The 18,458-nt window shown below is 54.6% G+C and overlaps 7 protein-coding genes across 7 annotated transcripts; 5 read left to right on the forward strand and 2 right to left on the reverse strand.

The window, feature by feature from the left end:
- Positions 1-688: 688 nt before the first annotated feature.
- Positions 689-1,291, forward strand: CCMA1212_010169 (uncharacterized protein; the record flags this gene model as incomplete). The annotated part of the gene is made up of 1 exon (XM_073707222.1): positions 689-1,291. One exon carries the CDS (start codon positions 689-691, stop codon positions 1,289-1,291), a length of 603 nt encoding a protein of 200 aa, XP_073554317.1.
- Positions 1,292-5,319: 4,028 nt separating this feature from the next.
- On the forward strand, positions 5,320-6,517 carry CCMA1212_010170 (uncharacterized protein; the record flags this gene model as incomplete). The annotated part of the gene is made up of 3 exons (XM_073707223.1): positions 5,320-5,738; positions 5,843-6,186; positions 6,275-6,517. Exons 1-3 carry the CDS (start codon positions 5,420-5,422, stop codon positions 6,515-6,517), a joined length of 906 nt encoding a protein of 301 aa, XP_073554275.1. The 5' UTR covers positions 5,320-5,419.
- Positions 6,518-7,464: 947 nt separating this feature from the next.
- On the forward strand, positions 7,465-9,975 carry CCMA1212_010171 (putative secreted glycosidase; the record flags this gene model as incomplete). Its single annotated transcript, XM_073707224.1, has 3 exons — positions 7,465-8,600; positions 8,657-9,337; positions 9,393-9,975. 3 exons carry the CDS (start codon positions 7,465-7,467, stop codon positions 9,973-9,975), a joined length of 2,400 nt encoding a protein of 799 aa, XP_073554274.1.
- Positions 9,976-10,434: 459 nt separating this feature from the next.
- CCMA1212_010172 (Coiled-coil domain-containing protein 130) lies at positions 10,435-11,547 on the forward strand (the record flags this gene model as incomplete). The annotated part of the gene is made up of 1 exon (XM_073707225.1): positions 10,435-11,547. The coding sequence occupies one exon, from the start codon at positions 10,435-10,437 to the stop codon at positions 11,545-11,547; it is 1,113 nt and encodes a 370-aa protein (XP_073554277.1).
- Positions 11,548-12,234: 687 nt separating this feature from the next.
- Positions 12,235-13,274, reverse strand: CCMA1212_010173 (Ubiquitin-conjugating enzyme E2 8; the record flags this gene model as incomplete). The annotated part of the gene is made up of 5 exons (XM_073707226.1): positions 12,235-12,371; positions 12,441-12,622; positions 12,709-12,823; positions 12,884-12,921; positions 13,270-13,274. The coding sequence occupies 5 exons, from the start codon at positions 13,272-13,274 to the stop codon at positions 12,235-12,237; spliced, it is 477 nt and encodes a 158-aa protein (XP_073554276.1).
- Positions 13,275-16,062: 2,788 nt separating this feature from the next.
- On the forward strand, positions 16,063-17,014 carry CCMA1212_010174 (3-methyl-2-oxobutanoate hydroxymethyltransferase; the record flags this gene model as incomplete). Its single annotated transcript, XM_073707227.1, has 2 exons — positions 16,063-16,329; positions 16,403-17,014. 2 exons carry the CDS (start codon positions 16,063-16,065, stop codon positions 17,012-17,014), a joined length of 879 nt encoding a protein of 292 aa, XP_073554271.1.
- A 189-nt stretch (positions 17,015-17,203) lies between these two features.
- CCMA1212_010175 (Ubiquitin-like protein) lies at positions 17,204-17,882 on the reverse strand (the record flags this gene model as incomplete). The annotated part of the gene is made up of 2 exons (XM_073707228.1): positions 17,204-17,251; positions 17,439-17,882. The coding sequence occupies 2 exons, from the start codon at positions 17,880-17,882 to the stop codon at positions 17,204-17,206; spliced, it is 492 nt and encodes a 163-aa protein (XP_073554270.1).
- Positions 17,883-18,458: the final 576 nt, after the last annotated feature.

An 18,458-nucleotide genomic window follows, 5' to 3' on the forward strand; every position in this document is an offset into this window, starting at 1 on the left:
CAGCTCGGAGCACAGCTCCCCGGAGTTTCGTCACCAGAGATTCCAAAACACAGAGCTGAAAGAATGGCTACCGGCATTCCTCATCCGAAGCTCCTCCCCATCAGCCACCAGTCCACTCCAACCCACGAACCAGTGCGTACCGACAGCACAGTCTCTCTCATACAGGATGGAGAAGCACAAGCCAAGAACATGCCATTGTTTCAGTTGTCAGTTTCTGCAACACTCGACGGCGTCCGAGTTTGCGAGTTGGGCACATGCACATGTAAGGTAGGCAAAACGCACAGCTGCCCTGCCCGACAGCTTACACCAGGAGGGGCTGCCCAACCTCCCTCGCCGACTCCCCTTGGTTGCCCCTCCACGCCCTTTTCTTTCCCTTCTTTTTTGCTTCCTTCGTCCCTTTTTTCTTCACGAGGACTCAAAAAATGCTTGGCACCTCAACAATGAGCTACTTCGTACCTAGCCGTGCTTGTTCCCGTCGTCCCCGTACCCAGGTGGTTCGTTGCCCGCGACAATGATATCATGTGCCCGAAAAGAGAACCCCATATTCAAGCCCCTTCGCACGGGGCAACGGGATAGCCTCTCCCTTTTAGTCAAAAGGTCAGAAAGAAGACACAAGAAGCAGAGGCCTTCGGGGGACCCCAGATCACTGAACGCCGGCCCCGTGACCCCAAACAACATCTCGAGGCTCATGGAAAGGCTCTCGTGCCGACTACCCTTCCAGCTGCTGCCTCTGGCACACTTGCTACGGCACTCCGGCAACTGGCCTCTCGCGGCGCTGCATGTACATGTACTTCGCTATGGGCCCCCTTCGTATTCAGCACGTACCTCCACAGACTGGGCTGGTTCAATTCTTTCTCCCGTCATTCACGTCTTGAACAACGGCGGCTCGCAGCACTTGGCAATTGCTTCTATTGTACGTATCGGCCACTCTTTGACCAAGGTAGGTAGTGTCTTCTTCTTCTTTTTCCTCCTTGTCCTGTTCCTTCGCCGCGAGGAGGCTGTGCTGCCTATCCTTCCTTTCCTCTTCCATCACCATCAAAGAAAGACAAGCGCCGGAGCCGGTCCAATTGCCATGCGATGCCATGCGCGAACAACGCCCAGCCAAGCCCCCGGCACGGCCATTGCCGTATTGGTCCATGGGAGAGCGTCTATTGTCTGTTGCTTTAAAATTGGCTGCTTGGCGTCTTGTCTTGTGGTTTTTTTTTTTCTCTCTTGCCCTTTTCGGGTCGTGGGTCTATTATCGTGTGCATCGTTCCAAGGGGGGCAGATCTCTTCATCTTTTCTTCTTTGACCTCCAATGTGAATTATTTGCAATACCGTCGGTCTCTCATTACCATAGATCGCATTCTCATCATCTCCAAGTGATATTTTTGGATTTTGCCTCCCGAATTAGCTTCGGAGTCAGCCGCCATGGGACCCTCTGCAGTACCGAGGTGGTAGCTATCACGCTCCCGAGTCAGGCTCTTGCTCATCTGAGTTGGCCTTTTTTTTTTTCTTCCTTCGAGATCCCACTTATTACGAAGTACGGCCAGCTCATCTAGCCTGCATGCGCGCATTGCAGCGATAAGAATAGCTGCGGTCTCTTCTCTCTCTCTCTTTTTTTTTTTTTTTTTTTTTTTTTCCTTGACACGAGATTGTCGACAGCATGATGCATTGAGGATGATGATGGATGGAGATACGGGAACCCGCTGCGCTAAGGTATGTAGGCAAGGTAGTCGGCACTTTTTGCACTGCATCGTGACTTTGATGGTTTAAATTTACCTCGTCTTCTGTTTCCTAGTGCTACACTCCGCATCACGTTGTTATCGCCGATGTAAGTGAGCAGATGCCAAGACTCTCTCTCCTGGCAGCCCAATCTTCCGAGGCTGTGCGTCTTGTAAAGGCATTCGTTCGTATTCCACGGCACCGGACCTGACCTATCCTATCCCGTCCTACTAAGAATGCACTCAAAATCCATCCTCCTACGTGGACTTCGTATGCAAGTGCGTTGTTATCAGGGCGTCTACGAATGCCATGCAAGTTGCTCCTACACCACCAACAGACGCAGACTCTGGGCATTACCACATTCAATCCCATGAGTTGTCTCTTTTTTTCAATTTCCATTCGCATCTTCAGCGCAGGCACTCAAGCACTCCAGCTCGTGCGCTTTGTCGTTCCGGTGGGTGATGCCCGCTACAGCCCGCGTCTTCTCGTATTCATCTCTAATACGGCCTCACCGCTAAGGGGGGCATTGACTCTTTTTCACAGTGGGCTTACATGCAACGTAAGTAAGGAACTACCTACCTAATCATGTAATACTTCGTAATACAAGTACTTGCTGAAGAATCGTGTCGGGCATGGCCGCATATGGCGCAATCTTGCAAACCACCCCAGATCTGCTTCTTTAGCCCAAACTACTACGAAGTACCCCCTCGGGAGGGGAGAGAGAAGGGAAACAAGAAGAAGAATACAAAGGTTCGTTTGGCCATTTGCCCAGAGCCGTGACTTGTTGTAAAACATGACTTGCTGTCGAGCCACTGTTTTACATGAGCGTCGCCACGACTCACACGAAACAGACCTCGGGGGCAGCCAGCAGCCCTTTCATGCTCTTCCCTCAGCCTGCCTAAATCACACATTGACGTTTCCTGTCCAGGTTTATTGGCACAGAACATACAAGGAAGAAAGAAGGGCGGGAACATAAACTCATCTGCTTTCGTCCCCTTGCCAGTTCATTACACATTGGGCGAGGATTTTGTTGTTGGTGCTCCTGCAGGGCGGATGAGACAGCCGTGGGAGCGGCTTTTCCTCTCCCGGTTGATTGTCTGCGACAAAGGAGGATTTCGAAATCGGTCATCTGCTTCGAAGTACGAAGTGCACGGACGTGCATACCATCTCATACAGTTCGCTCCGGTGAGGCAGTAACAAGGCACTCCTGTTGAAGATACTACCTACTCATATAACAGGGTACCAGGCTGCCTCTCGTATAAGGGACCGAGTGGCAAGTCGCATCCACCCGTCTCACGACCGAGCTTTGTTCACAGACCAGTCACTATGTCAGTTGTTGTGTCATGTGAACACTGCAGATAATTCGTATCACTACTCCGTTGTTGCGCACGCTACGGAGCTGGGTAGGTAACAAGGCACAGGTAGGGTCCTGGTGTTGGCATTGGACGGAGTGTCTCAGATTGTGTTTCGGCTCAATGCAGCCTGATCAACCGTTTGTTATGGTTTCTTCGTTGTTTGTTTTCTTCATCACAGTCCTTGCGGCTTGCGTCTGAGTTCGTAACATGGAGGATTGGGTTGTCGATGGGCGGGATGGGCCGCCGTCAAGGGCATCCATCCGTCACACGTAGCACGGCTTTGGCGTTTACGGCTCCCGGCGTTGGACATGTTGCGCATTTGTGTAGACTTGCCGCACAGTGAAGTTCTTCCTACTGTAATGATGAATGGTGCGACTTACTGAACAATCCAATTGATCCAATTCTAGTTTATAGGTTAGCTGTTCACACAATGTGACGATATTTTCGAATCCTGGTACAAGTAGTGATAGTAACCCGCATGCCAGTCAGTCATGACCTGCAGCCTCACCAGAAGTCGAAGATTTTTTTCAAGCCTCTCGGGCGGAATTGGAATCTCCGCGAAACATCTCGTCATAATATCGACGATCGGGATCTTCAGGGACTTATAAGCAATTGATCCATGCACTTGATGTTTACATTCTTGAAGCTGCTCCCAATTTTCTGTACAAGGTTGAGGAAGACTCATCTATTGTTGGTTGCATGGGACACGTGGGACGAATTTGACAGCGGCAAAGTGCATACCGCGCTGCCCAGTGCGTTCCTTGGATCGGATGACTTGCAGCCACGCACCTGGTTGAGCTGTGTTTGCGTCTGATGTTTTCCTCGGTGATGCATGATAGATGGGTGCCGATGGTGACGCTGAATCTGCTTATGGTAGCAGCTATAAGTACATACATGTTATTACTCCCACATAAGGTAGGAGTTGATGCAGCTGCCACTGTTACGTAAGCGTCTATTCATTCACTTCAGAGATGGTGATCTCATTCCATCGCCTGGCGGCCATTTCGTTGCAAAGAGGTCGTAGCATCAACTTTGCAGTCCACTGAACAAATAACCAAAGACTTGATACTTGCATATAAAGTCACATCACCATGACCCACTCCTCGAATTCAAGCAACTGAGAAAAAAAGCCACCTTGGTTATAAAGTTTTGGCAGATGGACTAGTAAAACCCCATTGTCGCTAAATATAGAAGATGGCTGGGCAACTGGGGTTGGCTTCAGGGACCGGCCCTGGTTCCAACTGCTCAAGTAGAATAGAATCATCAGCCCTGCGATGACACACAAGACGATAACAGCATGTTATGTATCGCCATCGAGCTTCTTTCCTGTCTCGCCTTTACTGTAAATGCCCAGCTGTTGATATATAGGAGTTCAACCTGTGCCGTTTCATTCAGACTGAGCCCGTAAGTAGGTGCTGCATGTACTGGTGATACGGAGCCACTTCCGGCCAATCATTTCGACAACACCACGCTGCGGAGCACACACAACGAGAAAAAGAGGAAAATGCTCGCCGTCTCGCATTAATCGCTTTGGATGCAACTCCAACCGCCCAACAATAGACACCAGAGCGGCGCCCCAATAGCATGACGTACCTGCTGCCCCCCCAGAGACCCAAAGACCCCAATGTCCAGAGGTCGCAGGAACGGGTTCTGCCTGCAGACGGCACTGCCATGATGCGGTCTCTGGTACTTGTCAGCTATCCAATGGAGCATTTTCAGTACCTTACCCAGGCCGAGCTGGCATCGCGCATGCATTTTTCCGATGCCGCTTCCCTCTGTTTTTTTTACGCTGCATTTTCTTTTTTTTCGTGATCAGCCTCCTGTCCTTTTCCTCGCGCCCGCCTCACAAAACGCTCGTTTAAACGCCCCTGCTCTGGCGCTCTGCAAGCCTCGCCAGCCATCGTGATACAGCCTTGTTGCCTTTTCCTGTCTTGCTACTGCTAATAGTGTCCTGCGCCGCTTCTGCTGCTGGTGCGCGAGCCGCCAAGGACGGGCTGACCTGAGTAACCCGAGTTGCTTCCTGATTTCTGCGTCTGGCCAGCGTCCTTTCCCCCCCCTCTTTGTGTCACCGGCTCGCTTTTCCTCGCTTCTTGGTCAGACCTCTCTCTGAGCCATACCTCCCGTCGCTCGTTGCTTCTTCTTCTTGAACGAATCTTGTTTCCCTGGGTGGTCTGACTCTGCGGTTCGACCTTCTCGTACAAGTCGTGGTGGGATTAGCAAGTCCTTTCGCTGGTGACGGCTCAACCAACAGATACCGCCCGCCTACGGAGAACAAGTAACAGGCGACAGGCAACAAGCAACAGGCACAAGCACGACGACAAGTCGCAATCCGAACCAAGAGCCGACCAATCTCCCGCCCCATGGCGCCTCACAACGACATCGAGGCCTTCCACGAAGTGCTGCGGTCCAGCCGCCGCATCCTCGCCCTCTGTGGGGCCGGCCTGTCAGCCTCGTCCGGCCTGCCCACGTTTCGGGGCGCCGGCGGCTTCTGGCGAAACTACGATGCCACCCAGTTGGCGACGGTGCGGGCCTTCAAGATGGATCCGGGCATGGTCTGGCTCTTTTACGCCTACCGGAGGCACCTGGCCCTCAAGGCGGAACCGAACAAGGGGCACAGGGCGCTGGCCGCGCTGGCCAGGCGGAACCTGGACTTTTTGTGTCTGACGCAGAACGTTGACAGTGAGTTCCATAACCAACTCCATGGTTGATCGGTGGGAATGGGATCTGGACCGGCTTATACGACGACCATGTTGTTGGCTAACCATGGAGTTGCCACCACGTAGACCTGTCGCAGCGAGCAGAACACCCTCCGTCACAGCTCAAGTGCCTCCACGGCTCCCTCTTCGACATCAAGTGCTCCAACGAGAGCTGCGACTGGATGCAGAAAGGCAACTTTGACGACCCCTTTTGCGCCGCGCTCGCCCCGGCCTCGGTCGACATGCCCAACGGCGAGCCGCTGCCCCTGCTGGACCCCTACCACCGCGTCAAGCACATCACCGAGGACGAGCTGCCCAAGTGCCCGCAGTGCAGCAGCGGCCTGCAGCGGCCGGGCGTGGTGTGGTTTGGAGAGGATCTGGACGCGGTCATGATGATGGAGATTTCGGCATGGCTGCGTGCTGAGCCAGTGGTATGTGGAGACTGGGATTCCCCATTTCGTTGTTCTTCTTTCGAGGGAAAGGCTGCGACTTTTGCTAATGCTGGCCTCTCGTCTCAAGGACCTCATGTTCGTCATTGGCACCTCGGCAGGCGTTTACCCTGCGGCTGGCTACATCGAAAAGGCCCGCAAGCTCGGCGCGCGCATCGTCATCATCAACCTCGAAGCGGAAGACGAGGCGGAGATGTTCAAGGTGAAGCCGGGCGACTTTGCCTTTGGCAAGGATGCCGCCGAAATCCTCCCTGTTCTACTCGAGCCCATCATCGGCAAGCCCAACGAAGACGGCGAGTTTGAGCTGCCTTGATTTGACGGATGGCCGAGCTAGTGACGTACGCTGCTCCTGGTTGCTGTCTGTTGCTAATGTTTGGATTTTCCTCCATTTTCCTTTCCTTTTATGCTTGGATGAAGACACGAAGACATGCATTCACGGTTGGTTATATCACACGTTTGGGTTATAGAATTATGACACGGGGGTTCCTTTGGATACGGGTCACAGTATGCATGAATGGCGACGACGCAATACATGAGGTTTTCTGGCATTGTAGCGGATTAAAGCCTCTGTCTATGCTCATGACTTTTGCTTCAGCTTAAGCTGACAACACCACAAACTCCAATACCCTCCCATCTCAAACTCCTCTCTTTAATTCCCCTCTTCAACTCCCCTCTTCAATTGCCCTCTCCAACGTCTTGTATGTACTGTATGTGTTTCCCCCTGCTCTTTGGTTAGCCAGCCTTGTCTACAATAGGCAACTGATACTCGATTCCCCCGTCACTCAAGGCGGGGTTGACGATAAACGACTCCATGGGTCTGGTCATCATGACCGCCTCACCGTCCCTCTCTGCCTCTGCATCTAGTGACTTCCCTTGGAGCAGCTGCAGCCGTCGGCAGGATTGCTGTTAGTGATTCGCCTCTTAGACAGAAGCATGCCGTATCTGATGCAGATCGCTGACGTCCACGTCTGTCTGATTGTGGCGGTTAATGGCATAAAGTTGGCGTGCCTGCAGGGCCCTTCTGTGTATGTAGGTTGTCGTTGAAGAATGCAGTCGCATTGGGGGGGTCTTGGCCCGCGTCTTCCCCTCGCGAGGGAGTCGTACAAGTATGGAGTGCTTCCACGTCTCTTCGCTCTTTGGATTGACGCTCCCTTTTCACTCCTCGTTGGCATATCATCCTTAAGGAATATCTATATCTATATGCTTGTGGGAGTGGATTGAGGCCATCGTCGCTTCAACTGGCCTCTCCAGCTCGTCAGGATGATGCGTCCGAGAGCTCATCTCCTCTTCACCCTCTCCCTTGCCCTCCTCCTCCCCGGTCCCTCTCCCGCAAGCGCCGTCGCAGCAGCAGCAGCAGCAGCAGCAGCAGCACAAAAGGCATCCAACGGCCTTTCGTACATCAACCCGCTCATCGGCACCACCAACGGCGGCAACGTCTTCGCCGGCGCAACGCTCCCCTACGGCCTCGCCAAGGCATCCGCCGACGTCGACGGCCAGAACACGGGCGGCTTCGGCCTCGACGGCAGCAACGTGGTCGGCTTCTCGAGCGTCCACGACAGCGGCACGGGAGGGAACCCCAGCCTGGGCAACTTCCCGCTCTTCCCGCAGGTCTGCCCGGACGATGGCGACGTCAACTCGTGCCGGTTCCGCATCGGCGACAGGAAGCTGCACTACGTCAACGACTCGGTGACTGCGCGGCCGGGGTACTTTGGGCTGGGGCTGGAGTCGGGCGTCGCGGCCAACATGACGGTTTCGCAGCACGCGGCGCTGTATCGGTTCACGTTTCCGCAGGACGCGCGGGCGAAGCATCCGCTGATTCTGTTGGACTTGACGGATCTGTGGCAGAGCCGGCAGAACGCCTCGATCCAGGTGGACGACAAGACGGGCCGCATGATGGGCAACGGCACGTTTCTGCCCAGCTTTGGTGCCGGATCGTACGTGATGCATTTCTGCGCCGACTTCTTCGGTCCGGACATCCACGAGACGGGAGTCTGGGTCAACAACCGCGCGGGCACCGACCCCAAGCACGTCTTCCTCACACGGGGCTTCAACCTGTTCTACCTCGAGGGCGGCGGCTTCGTGCGCGTGAAGCCCCCCGGCGACGGCGTCGTGACGGTGCGCATGGGCATCAGCTACATCAGCAGCGAGCAGGCGTGCCGCAGCGCCGAGCGCGAGATCCCCAATCCGCTCAAGGACTTTGATCGGCTTGTCGACGAGGCGCAGAAGGCGTGGACGGAGAAGCTGAGTCCGATTTCCGTCAAGAGCGGCGGCGCGACGGAGGACTTGATGACGAGCTTCTGGAGCGGAGTCTATCGCAACATGATCTCGCCGCAGAATTACACGGGAGAGAATCCGCTTTGGAAGAGCGACAGGCCATATTTCGACTCTTTCTACTGGTGAGTTTGTGCTCATTTCTCGCAGTCACAGGAGAGGTCTAACGAAGCGTGTGCAGCATCTGGGATAGCTTTCGCGTCCAGCATCCTCTGTTGACCATTCTCGATCCCCATGCTCAGACGCAGATGGTGGAGGCCCTGCTGGACATTTACAAGCACGAAGGCTGGATGCCCGACTGCCGCATGTCGCTCTGCAAGGGCTGGACGCAAGGAGGCTCCAACGCCGACGTCGTCATCGCGGACGCCTTTGCGAAGAACCTCAGCACGACAATCGACTGGGAACTCGCCCTGGAAGCCGTCATGGCCGACGCCGAAAACGAGCCGCAGGAGTGGTCGTACCACGGCCGAGGCGGCCTCCACAGCTGGAAGAAGCTCGACTACATCCCCTATCTGGACTTTGACCCGTACGGCTTCGGGACCAACTCGCGCAGCATCTCGCGGACGCTTGAATATGCGTACGACGACTACTGTCTCTCGGAGCTGGCTGGCGGTCTGGGGCGGAGGGACTTGCAGACAAGGTATCAGAAGCGAAGCATGAACTGGAAGAACCTGTGGAAGGCGGACCAGACGTCGCTGATCAACGGCACCGACACGGGGTTCAGGGGCTTCTTCCAGCCGCGGTACCAGAATGGGACGTGGGGATTCCAGGACCCGATTGCGTGTTCCGCGCTGGCTGGCTTCTGCTCGCTGACTACGAATCCGAGCGAGACGTTTGAAGCCAGCATCTGGCAATATCTCTTGTGAGTCAAAGATATCACTAGCCAGTGTTCCGACCGAGCCAACTTACCTCAACAGCTACGTCCCTCACTCTGTCTCGTCACTCATTTCGCTTCTCGGAGGCGACGACGCCATGATTTCGCGCCTCGACTTCTTCCACACCTCGGGCCTGGCGGACATCTCCAACGAGCCCGTCTTCTTCACCGTCTTCCTCTACCACTACACGGGGCGGCCGGGCCTCTCGACGAAGCGCATCCACCAGTACGTCCCCGCCGACTTCAACTCGTCCCCCGGCGGCCTGCCTGGCAACGACGACTCGGGCGCCATGGGAGCGTTCCTCGTCTTCTCCGTCATGGGCCTGTTCCCCGTGGCGGGGCAGAACGTGTACCTGATTTCGCCGCCGTTTGTGGAGGAGATTAGCATCCGGCATCCGGTGACGGGCAAGACGGCGACGGTGCGGAACGTTGGGTTCGATGCGTCGTATGAGAAGGTTTATGTGCAGAGCGCGAGGGTGAATGGCAGGCCGTGGACGAGGTCGTGGATTGGGCACGAGTTTTTCACCGAGGGGTGGACGCTGGAGTTGGTGCTTGGGGCGGAGGAGTCGGGGTGGGGGAGGGATGTCAAGGATAGGCCGCCGAGTTGGACTGGGGACTTGATGTAATGTGCTGATGATGGACGGTGATGATGACGATGACGATGATGATGGACGAATAGACAGGAGTATACGTTGCGTATATGTGATGCTCTCTCTATGAGTGGGTGATGTTGCTGTGTGATGCAAGGTCTGGCAAAACTTGTAGCTTGTCAGCAGATGCCCTTTAAAACCTTGTCCAGAAAGCCAAGCTCGAATACAGTTATTCACCTAAAAGAGCTTGACATGAGTGTGTGTAAGATCCATCTTCATTGTTGAATCGAACAATAAAGCCGTCGGTCGATGGTTGATGACTTACACGGACGACTCGCCCCACTTTACTCCAGAGTCCTCCCAGCACAAGTGACGTACCATCTCCATTATTATTACCTTATCAAGCTTTCCCCAAGCACCTTCAACCTCCAACTTGTCTCCATCATCCTCACCCAACCCTCAACCAAAAACCCACAAACAACCAAACCGCCCACCATGCAGGGCTTCAACATGGGACGCTACGTCCCCCCCGACCACGAAGGCACCACCTCCGGCAACGCCTTGCACAAGAAGCACCCCCTCGGCCGTCGCGCCTCCAAGCTCGCCTCGCAGGGCATCCTAACCGTGCGCTTCGAGATGCCCTACGCGATATGGTGCCTCTCCTGCCCCAAACCAACAATCATTGCCCAGGGGGTGCGCTTCAACGCGGAGAAGAAGCGCGCGGGGAACTACTTTAGCACGCCGATCTGGGAGTTTCGGTTTCGGCATGCCGAGTGCGGGGGGGCGATTATCATGAGGACTGATCCGAAGAATACGGCGTACGTGGTTGTTGAGGGGGCCAGGAAGAGGGATACAGGCGGGGAGGCCGACGATGCTGCTGCGAAAGATGGTGTTGAAGGGGCGATTTTGACGGACAAAGAGAGGGATGAGTTGCGGAACAATGCCTTTGCGAGTCTGGAAAAGACGATTGCGGACAGAAAGAGGCTTGAGATGGCGGCGGATCGGATCGAGGACCTGCAGGAGCTGTCGGGACGGCACTGGAGCGATCCGTATGCGTTGAATCAGCGCCTGAGAAGGGACTTTCGCAAGGGCCGCAAGGAGAGGGAGAGGGACGCTGCGAGGGCGGAGGACTTGAAAGCGAGGATGGGCCTGGGGATGGAGTTGGTGGACGAGGCGGAGGAGGATGCGCAGAGGGCTAGGCTGGTCGATTTCGGGGCCGGGGAGGAGGGTGAGGGTGGTGAGCGGGCGTTGACGAAGCCCTTGTTCTCGGCGACGACCAAGGCGCAGAAGACGGGTACCAAGAGGGCTGCGAAAACGACGACTGCTTCAAAAGCCGAGAGGGAAGCGTCGAGGAGAAAGGAGGCGTTTGTGGCGGGTGTCTTGTCCAATACGCGCGCGGCACAGGATCCCTTTCTCTTGAGACGGCATGCGAGCGCAGCAGGCAGTGGAAGCGGAAGCGATAGGGCGGCCAATAGACCTTCGTCCCTCGGCGTCATTAAAAGAAAAAAGGACAGAGGTGGTGGTGGAGCGAGTGACGATAGGGTGTCTGATGAGACGAAGAACCCTGTGCAGCCGGTTCAGGGACTGGTGGGGTATGATTCTGATTAAACCATCTGAGCGACGGATTCATTGTTCATCTTGTTTTGCGATTTTTTACTTCCTTCTGGGGTCAATGGCGTTACGATGGGCGAGATAGACTGGCGTTATCAACAGGAAATCAAGACCGGCAGGGAGGACACGGCATTGTTCTATATATGACATACCCCAAGATGGCGCATAGCCATGTCTGATTTAAATCAAAGATGTATTGAAACCATGCTGTAACTATCTGTTCTGCCTAAACGAAATTTCTTATTCAACGTACTTCTGACACGAGCTACTCACTCAATTTCGCTGACCTGCTCGTCCACGCTGCTCGTCCACGCTGCTGTCCATCAATGACAAACGTACCAAAACTCCCAAAATATACAAGTTGGCAGATCAAAGCGTCTTCTTCTCTGCGCGCAAAGCAATGAGAGACGAAAAGCCGGCAGGACAGAGCGGGCGAAAAAAAAACGGGGATAGCTGGCGAACACTCTTCCATCGTGCTTTTCAACACTGGTGAGAAACGAACGAAGCGGGAAAGAAAAAGGAGTCAAAACTTCCAATGATGTGCTGGCTGGTTAGACTGATAAATTTCCATGTGACGCCGTTGTTGCTGACTTGAGGTGCAGGGACTGTGCTCATGCTGCGACATATGACGATTGTCCGCCGCGGCCAAAAAGAGGCCGGAAGAATGTGGATTGAATGTTCCTCCTATACGTCGTCCATCTGGCCAGCAGGCTCCTCGTCGTCGTCGTCGAAACTCGCCACCGAGGACATGTCGTCCTCGTCCTCGCTCTCGGCGCCAGCCTCGTCCACGGAATCCTTGTTTGCGTATTTCTGGACATACTCTGTTAAACCCCCCCAAGGTTCGTTAGCATATTCCATCCTTCGTTCGGCCTCGAGCAATGCTGGCGTACCTTTCACTTTGGCTTCGTAGCTCTTAGGTTCCCTAATTAGAAGAGCAGCAGCTTCACCGTTGAGCGGGTCTGTCGGGTTGGGGTAGCGAAGGAGCTGCGGCAGGAAGACCTCGAAAATGTTGATCATATCGAACATGGGAGACCATGTCTGGTTGATGACATCCAGACACACAGACCCAGACCTGTTTCGTTTCGCATGCCTTAGCAAATCTTGCGCCCAAGCAAAACCACCCGCCCCATCTCCCCTCTCGCTCCGGTGTATACTTACAGCTCATCGATGTTTGGGTGAAAGATGCGGTTGACAAATCCGATGCTGGGTGACTTGTAGGGATACGTGTCGGGGAGTTCGACGTGCACTTTCCACAGACCTCCTTCAAAGGGCGCTGCCGAGGCGTGTTAGCTGTGACACACGGACCGCCTCATCTTATCCAAGCCAAACTTACTCTCCGCTGGGCCCTTGAATCTGACAAAGAATTCTTGCCTGCAGGGCAGCAGTGTCAGTATTCTCAATACGACGTATTATGGATCGATCGACTCGAACGTCCGAACGGGCGGGGATAAAGGCGCAGTCGGCAATGTCTTACACTGCAGCGAGTCAGTCAGTCAACAGTCCTGCAGTGTTGGAAAGGGTCGTTGAGGCTGCTGCTTACTGTTGTCATTGACAAGAGTTACTTCGTAGTCACTCATCAACCTGCATCACGCGTGTTAGTCGGCCAGGAGGGAGCGTTGCGGATTCTGGGCGTTCGTACATCCTGCGAGCTTGTTAGCCAAATATTTATCTAAATTGCGAAAATTCCACTCAAGAGCCGAGTCGAGAGGTCCGACTTACTTCATGACCTATATCACCCAAGGAAGAAAGAGACAACTTCGTCAGCCTCTGAACCTTTCTATATCCACACAGGCTCGCCGGCTGTCCCGAGGCAGCAGAGGAGAAGCCGCGAACCAGCAACTTACATCAGTCTCGATGCGACGGCGCGGGCTGCTCATGATGGGCGACTATCAAGGGACTCTCCGGCCCGTTGACGAACACAACTTCACAGAGATGTGTGGTACCGAAGAGCTGAGTGCGTCCGAGGCTGTCGAGGCGTGGTTCTCGGCGTCGCCAGCGTGCGTCGTGACTTGATGTAGAGTGTCTTGTGGCCGCAAGGCTTGCAGCTGTCGATTCGGTTTCGGTTCGGGGAGGCGGATGGGCGCGGATGAGGGCTCGGGAGACGAGGGTCGATCGGCGGGAGAAGACTATGGAAAGAATGTGAGAGAGAGAGAGAGGCGATCGAACGGAGGGTGGGAAGAAGTCGGAAACGAGGTCTGGGAGAGACGTGAATCACGGAGCGCGAGTGATAAGAAAGGACACCGTCTGTAAGTCGGTCGGTCAATGGAGTGAACGGTTCCCTGATCTGCGGTTGGTGAAGGAATGAATGATGCGATGTCGAGGATGGCAATAAAAGCGCTGGTTCGAATGCATCGGCTTGTCACTTCTCTCCCCACCCGCCGCGTCCTGCAGCCCCTCTGCTCCTCCCGGCCTCTCGAGGCACTTGGGCTCTGTCTAGCGCCTTCTGCGGGACCTGAGTCACTGGCTAGCAATCGATCAGCGGACCAGTTCCGGCGAGCCGCAGCGCTGGAGGGCGCCGAGGATTTAGCGACAAGGGCGCTGGATCTACCGGGATAGAATACTATAACTTGTAGGTATACATACTATTACACAGTGGTGAGCTGCCCGTTTCCCGGTTGGGAGGTTCTTGGGCGTGGTCTGCGCCATCGAGGGGCGCTGTTTGCGTGCATTTGATGGATTAGTATTAGCTGTCAGGTGGCTGTCTGTCCACCATCTTTCCGTCATGTGTGCAGATGAATGTACTGCATGTTGTTTGTGCCGGGGGGCGAGTTCATGCTGAGGCGGGCAAGGAGCAAGGGTTCTTGTTCGAGTAAGGCGTTGCTCCAGCTGGAATGACGACGACGATGACCCTCGACGGCTGTGGTGATGATGTATTTTATACGATCTTGACTTGCAAGGCGAATAAGGGATCTGTCACAACTCGGCAATTCCACTTGAAAGCCGTCAGCGTCCAGGGACGAATAAGGATAGATGTACCTAGGAATATATAATCCACCATTCAGTGCAATCCATCATTATCATCCTCAGCCCAGCTGATCAAGCAAGCATGTACTGTACATACGCATTCTCCATCTAATCACTCCCATCCAGCCCACACTCAGCCTTACGTATTTCATCTCAAACGCAGCGAGACGTTTCTCCCTCAACAGCCGCATTTACACGTATGTAACCAAGGCCACTTCTTCACAGCATAATACGCATTCTCCCTCAACAGCCCGTGCAAGTCAGCCGCATCGCTTGGATCCAAAGACCCAGCCAGTCCTTCACTTACACCACGAGGCTACTCGACTCCCCATCATAACACTGCCCATTCTCGTCATCGTGGATTATTTCCACTCATATATACTCTTCACTCAATTCCTTACTGTTGCATATTACATTTTTCATCGCGTTCAACGTAAGATCGCCAGCCTTACAAGGCTCGCCGCGGCAACACCGAAGCCGCATCAATAACGTCTGGTGTCCTTCTCCCTCGAGGTGCCCTCGCCTCGGCACCCGGATATGGTGCCTCAGTCCATTCCCGCACCCCTCGCACCGTGCACCCAGCCAGAAACTGCCGTCTTAACCAAGGTTGAACAAAACAACTCCAAATGCTTCACCAATGACCTAATAAACATTTTTTAAAAAAAAAAATCAAAATGTTTCCTCATCTTACCCCCAGTAACTGAAACCATCGTGCGTAATAGCATCCCACCTGGAATCGCCGAAAGGCTGCGCAGCAACATGTAGTAATAGCAGTACCTAATACAGGCACGAACCTTTTACATGAAGGTACCTTGGCACCCAAAATCGAACAGGGTACCTCGTACTCTTACTCTGCTCTACCCGCAGCGCCCGTACTCGTACCCCGTACTTTTCCTTTCGCTGACCTCCAATTTTTTTTTCCTCCCTCCCTTCCCGTAGCCCGCTCGACCTGTCCTCCGAGATACTCAATTCTACATCGTAAAAACCAGCATGCCTGTTTCAAAAGATTAAAAAACAGCGCCTCGTCCGCCACCTCTTCGCTTTCTCCCTTTCTTCTTTTCTTGCTTCATTACATTACAAAATCTACATAAAATTATTATTCTCTCACAAGCATCCCATCTCGTTCCTCTTCAAGGGCTTCCTCCTACTAGTCGAGGCATCGTCTGATCATCCCTTCGTCTGCACTGCACGTCTTGCATCCCCGGCTCCCACTTCTTTGCTCGCAGGTACCCCACTGGTACCCTCCCATATAAGTCACCGCTGCATAGTACCTATAAGCAACCTGCCAATAACACAACACCAAAAATTTCCAAACTGGGAGCCATGTTCCCGATCGGAGCCTCGGCCAGATCATGTGCGGCCATCGCCCGCAGCAGCACGCGACTCACACCCGGCCTCAGATGCTCTATTGCCGCTGCTTCTTCCTCTCCCTCAGCCCTCTTCTCCTCATCTTCACCATCCTCGCCATCACCCTCATCATCAACACGCCCATCTCTCGCGTCTCGCACTCCCACCCTCTCCCATGTCAGATACAGCTCTCACTCCCCCATGGGCTCCCGGTCCGGGCCTGCGCGCAAAAAGGTCACCATGAGTACCATCAATTCGCTCTACCAAAAGGGCGAGCCCATCGCCATGATCACCGCTCACGACTTCCCCAGCGCCTACGTCGCCGACCAGAACGGCATCGACATCATCCTGGTGGGCGACAGCCTCGCCATGGTGGCTCTGGGGATGGAAGACACAAACGAGGTCGAGGTCGAGGACATGCTGCTCCACTGCCGATCAGTAGCCCGAGCCGCCAAGAGCGCCTTTACCGTGAGTTCTCCTCCTCCTTTTCCCATCTTTGTGTCTTTTGCGACTCGTCAACCCCGACTAACAACCCTAAAAGGTTGGAGATCTTCCCATGGGCTCGTATGAAATCTCCCCCGAACAAGCCCTGGCCACGGCCATCCGCTTTGTCAAGCAGGGCAAGGCCCAGAGCGTCAAGCTCGAGGGCGGCAAGGAGTTTGCTCCCACCATTCGCAAAATCACCTCCGCAGGCATCCCCGTCCTTGCCCACATCGGCCTCACGCCCCAGCGCCAAAACGCCCTCGGGGGGTTCCGCGTCCAGGGCAAAACGTCTGCCGGCGCCATGAAAGTCCTGGAAGACGCCCTCGCCGTGCAGGAAGCAGGCGCCTTTGCCGTCGTCCTCGAAGCTGTCCCTGCCGAGGTCGCCGCCCTGATTACCCAGAAGCTGTCCATTCCCACCATTGGCATTGGCGCTGGAAACGGCTGCTCGGGCCAGGTGCTTGTCCAGATCGACTTGACCGGCAACTTCCCGCCTGGAAGGTTCATGCCCAAGTTTGTCAAGAAGTATGGGGACATCTGGGGCGAGGCGGCCAGGGCCGTCGTGGCCTACCGGGATGAGGTCAAGAGCAAGCAGTTTCCTGCCCCTGAGCACACCTATCCCATGCCTGCGGAAGAGTTTGAGTCTTTTGCCAAGGCCGCAAAGGACCTGTGAGGGGCGAAGCCGAGCACGAGAAGCCTGGAGCAGTGGTGTTGGTTTGTTTGTTTGGGTTCCATCTTTGGTGCTGTTTGACTCGTCCATATATAGTGTGTTTTCTGTGTGTTGCGCAAGCATGTAGTGGCGTTTTGTTGAGTTCCAGGAGGAGGGGAAATTGAAAAGTTGATATAGAAGGATACCACTGCGTTAGATGGCACCTTGAAGCCTCATTTCGTCTTCCTTGTTCTCTTGCGCCTTTCGGTTTCAGGTGTTTTCATCCAAACGCCGGAGTAATAGAATAGGCCACAACCAGCTGATCATGAGCATTCTTGAAGCACTGTTCCCTCTACGTCAGTCCCCTCCACACGTCGTCTCACTCCCATATCATATCATGTAAAAAAAAAATTAAAAAAAAAAATTGAAGAAAATTGGGAGGACTCACCTGGTGCAAATTCCCAACAACCTCATCCAACGACGGCGCAAACGCACTATTCACATACAAAAACACGCTATCCGTCTCCTTGCACCTCAGCTTCCTCCGCAGATACCGCACCACCTCCTCAAACTTGCGCCCCGCCGAAATCTTGCACACGTCCTGCTGCAGCGCGGGAGCCGACCCCACGGCCTTGAACTTGACCACCACCTTGCTGTGCGCAGCGAACAGCTCGCCCGCGCTGGCCAGGGCCGCCGTCGCGTCGCGCGGGAGGTCGGCCAGCATCACCGAGGCGCTCAGCGTCAAGGGGATCTCGGGCGAGGCGGCGCCGCTGTCGCGGTTGCTAGCGGAGGAGGAATTTTGGTGGTGGTTGTTGTTGGCGTCGGCGTCTTCTGCGGAGGAGGAGGGGGGAGGGGAGGAGGGTGAGGGCGGGGATATAAAGGCCGGGTCCATGGCTGGTGTTGGCTTTGAGCGTGCTTGTAACGGCTGAGCTGCAGATACGTGAAAGTCTAAAGAACTGATTGCAGTCTTAAAGATGTGTGAAGCCTTGTGAGTAAAGCATGCAGCTGTAGTGACGGAGTCGTGCGTTGAGGGATCTGCATGTGAGGGTATGAGCGTGAGATGAAAGAGCTCGTCACATGCGGTAGCTGCCTTATGGGCACAGTGCGCATACAGTGCGAACGATACCCTCCTCGCGACCACCACCAGATAAACATCACCAGGGCATACATACCTCGAGAGGCATACACATCGCAAGCGTCGGCAGCTCATTCCAACGTTTTCCCAATTAGCTCCTGCTCGTTCTGCTGCTACTGCTACTGCTACCTAGATCTATCGCCAAAATGCCATCAAGTCATAAATACCGGTCCGTTTCGTGCACCATATAGACGCCCCCGGACCATCCTTTGCTTATACACTTTGTGAATTGTAACATGCCAGCTACAACGTACATGGTTTAAACACAATCCCAAGTCCCATCCAGCCCCGTCAGCGCCTTTGGTCATCCCGCTCCATCAAAGCATCAAAGGC

This window comes from Trichoderma ghanense (genome assembly GCF_004382785.1).
Source record: "Trichoderma ghanense strain CCMA-1212 chromosome Unknown scaffold_22, whole genome shotgun sequence".
Classification (NCBI taxonomy): domain Eukaryota; kingdom Fungi; phylum Ascomycota; class Sordariomycetes; order Hypocreales; family Hypocreaceae; genus Trichoderma; species Trichoderma ghanense.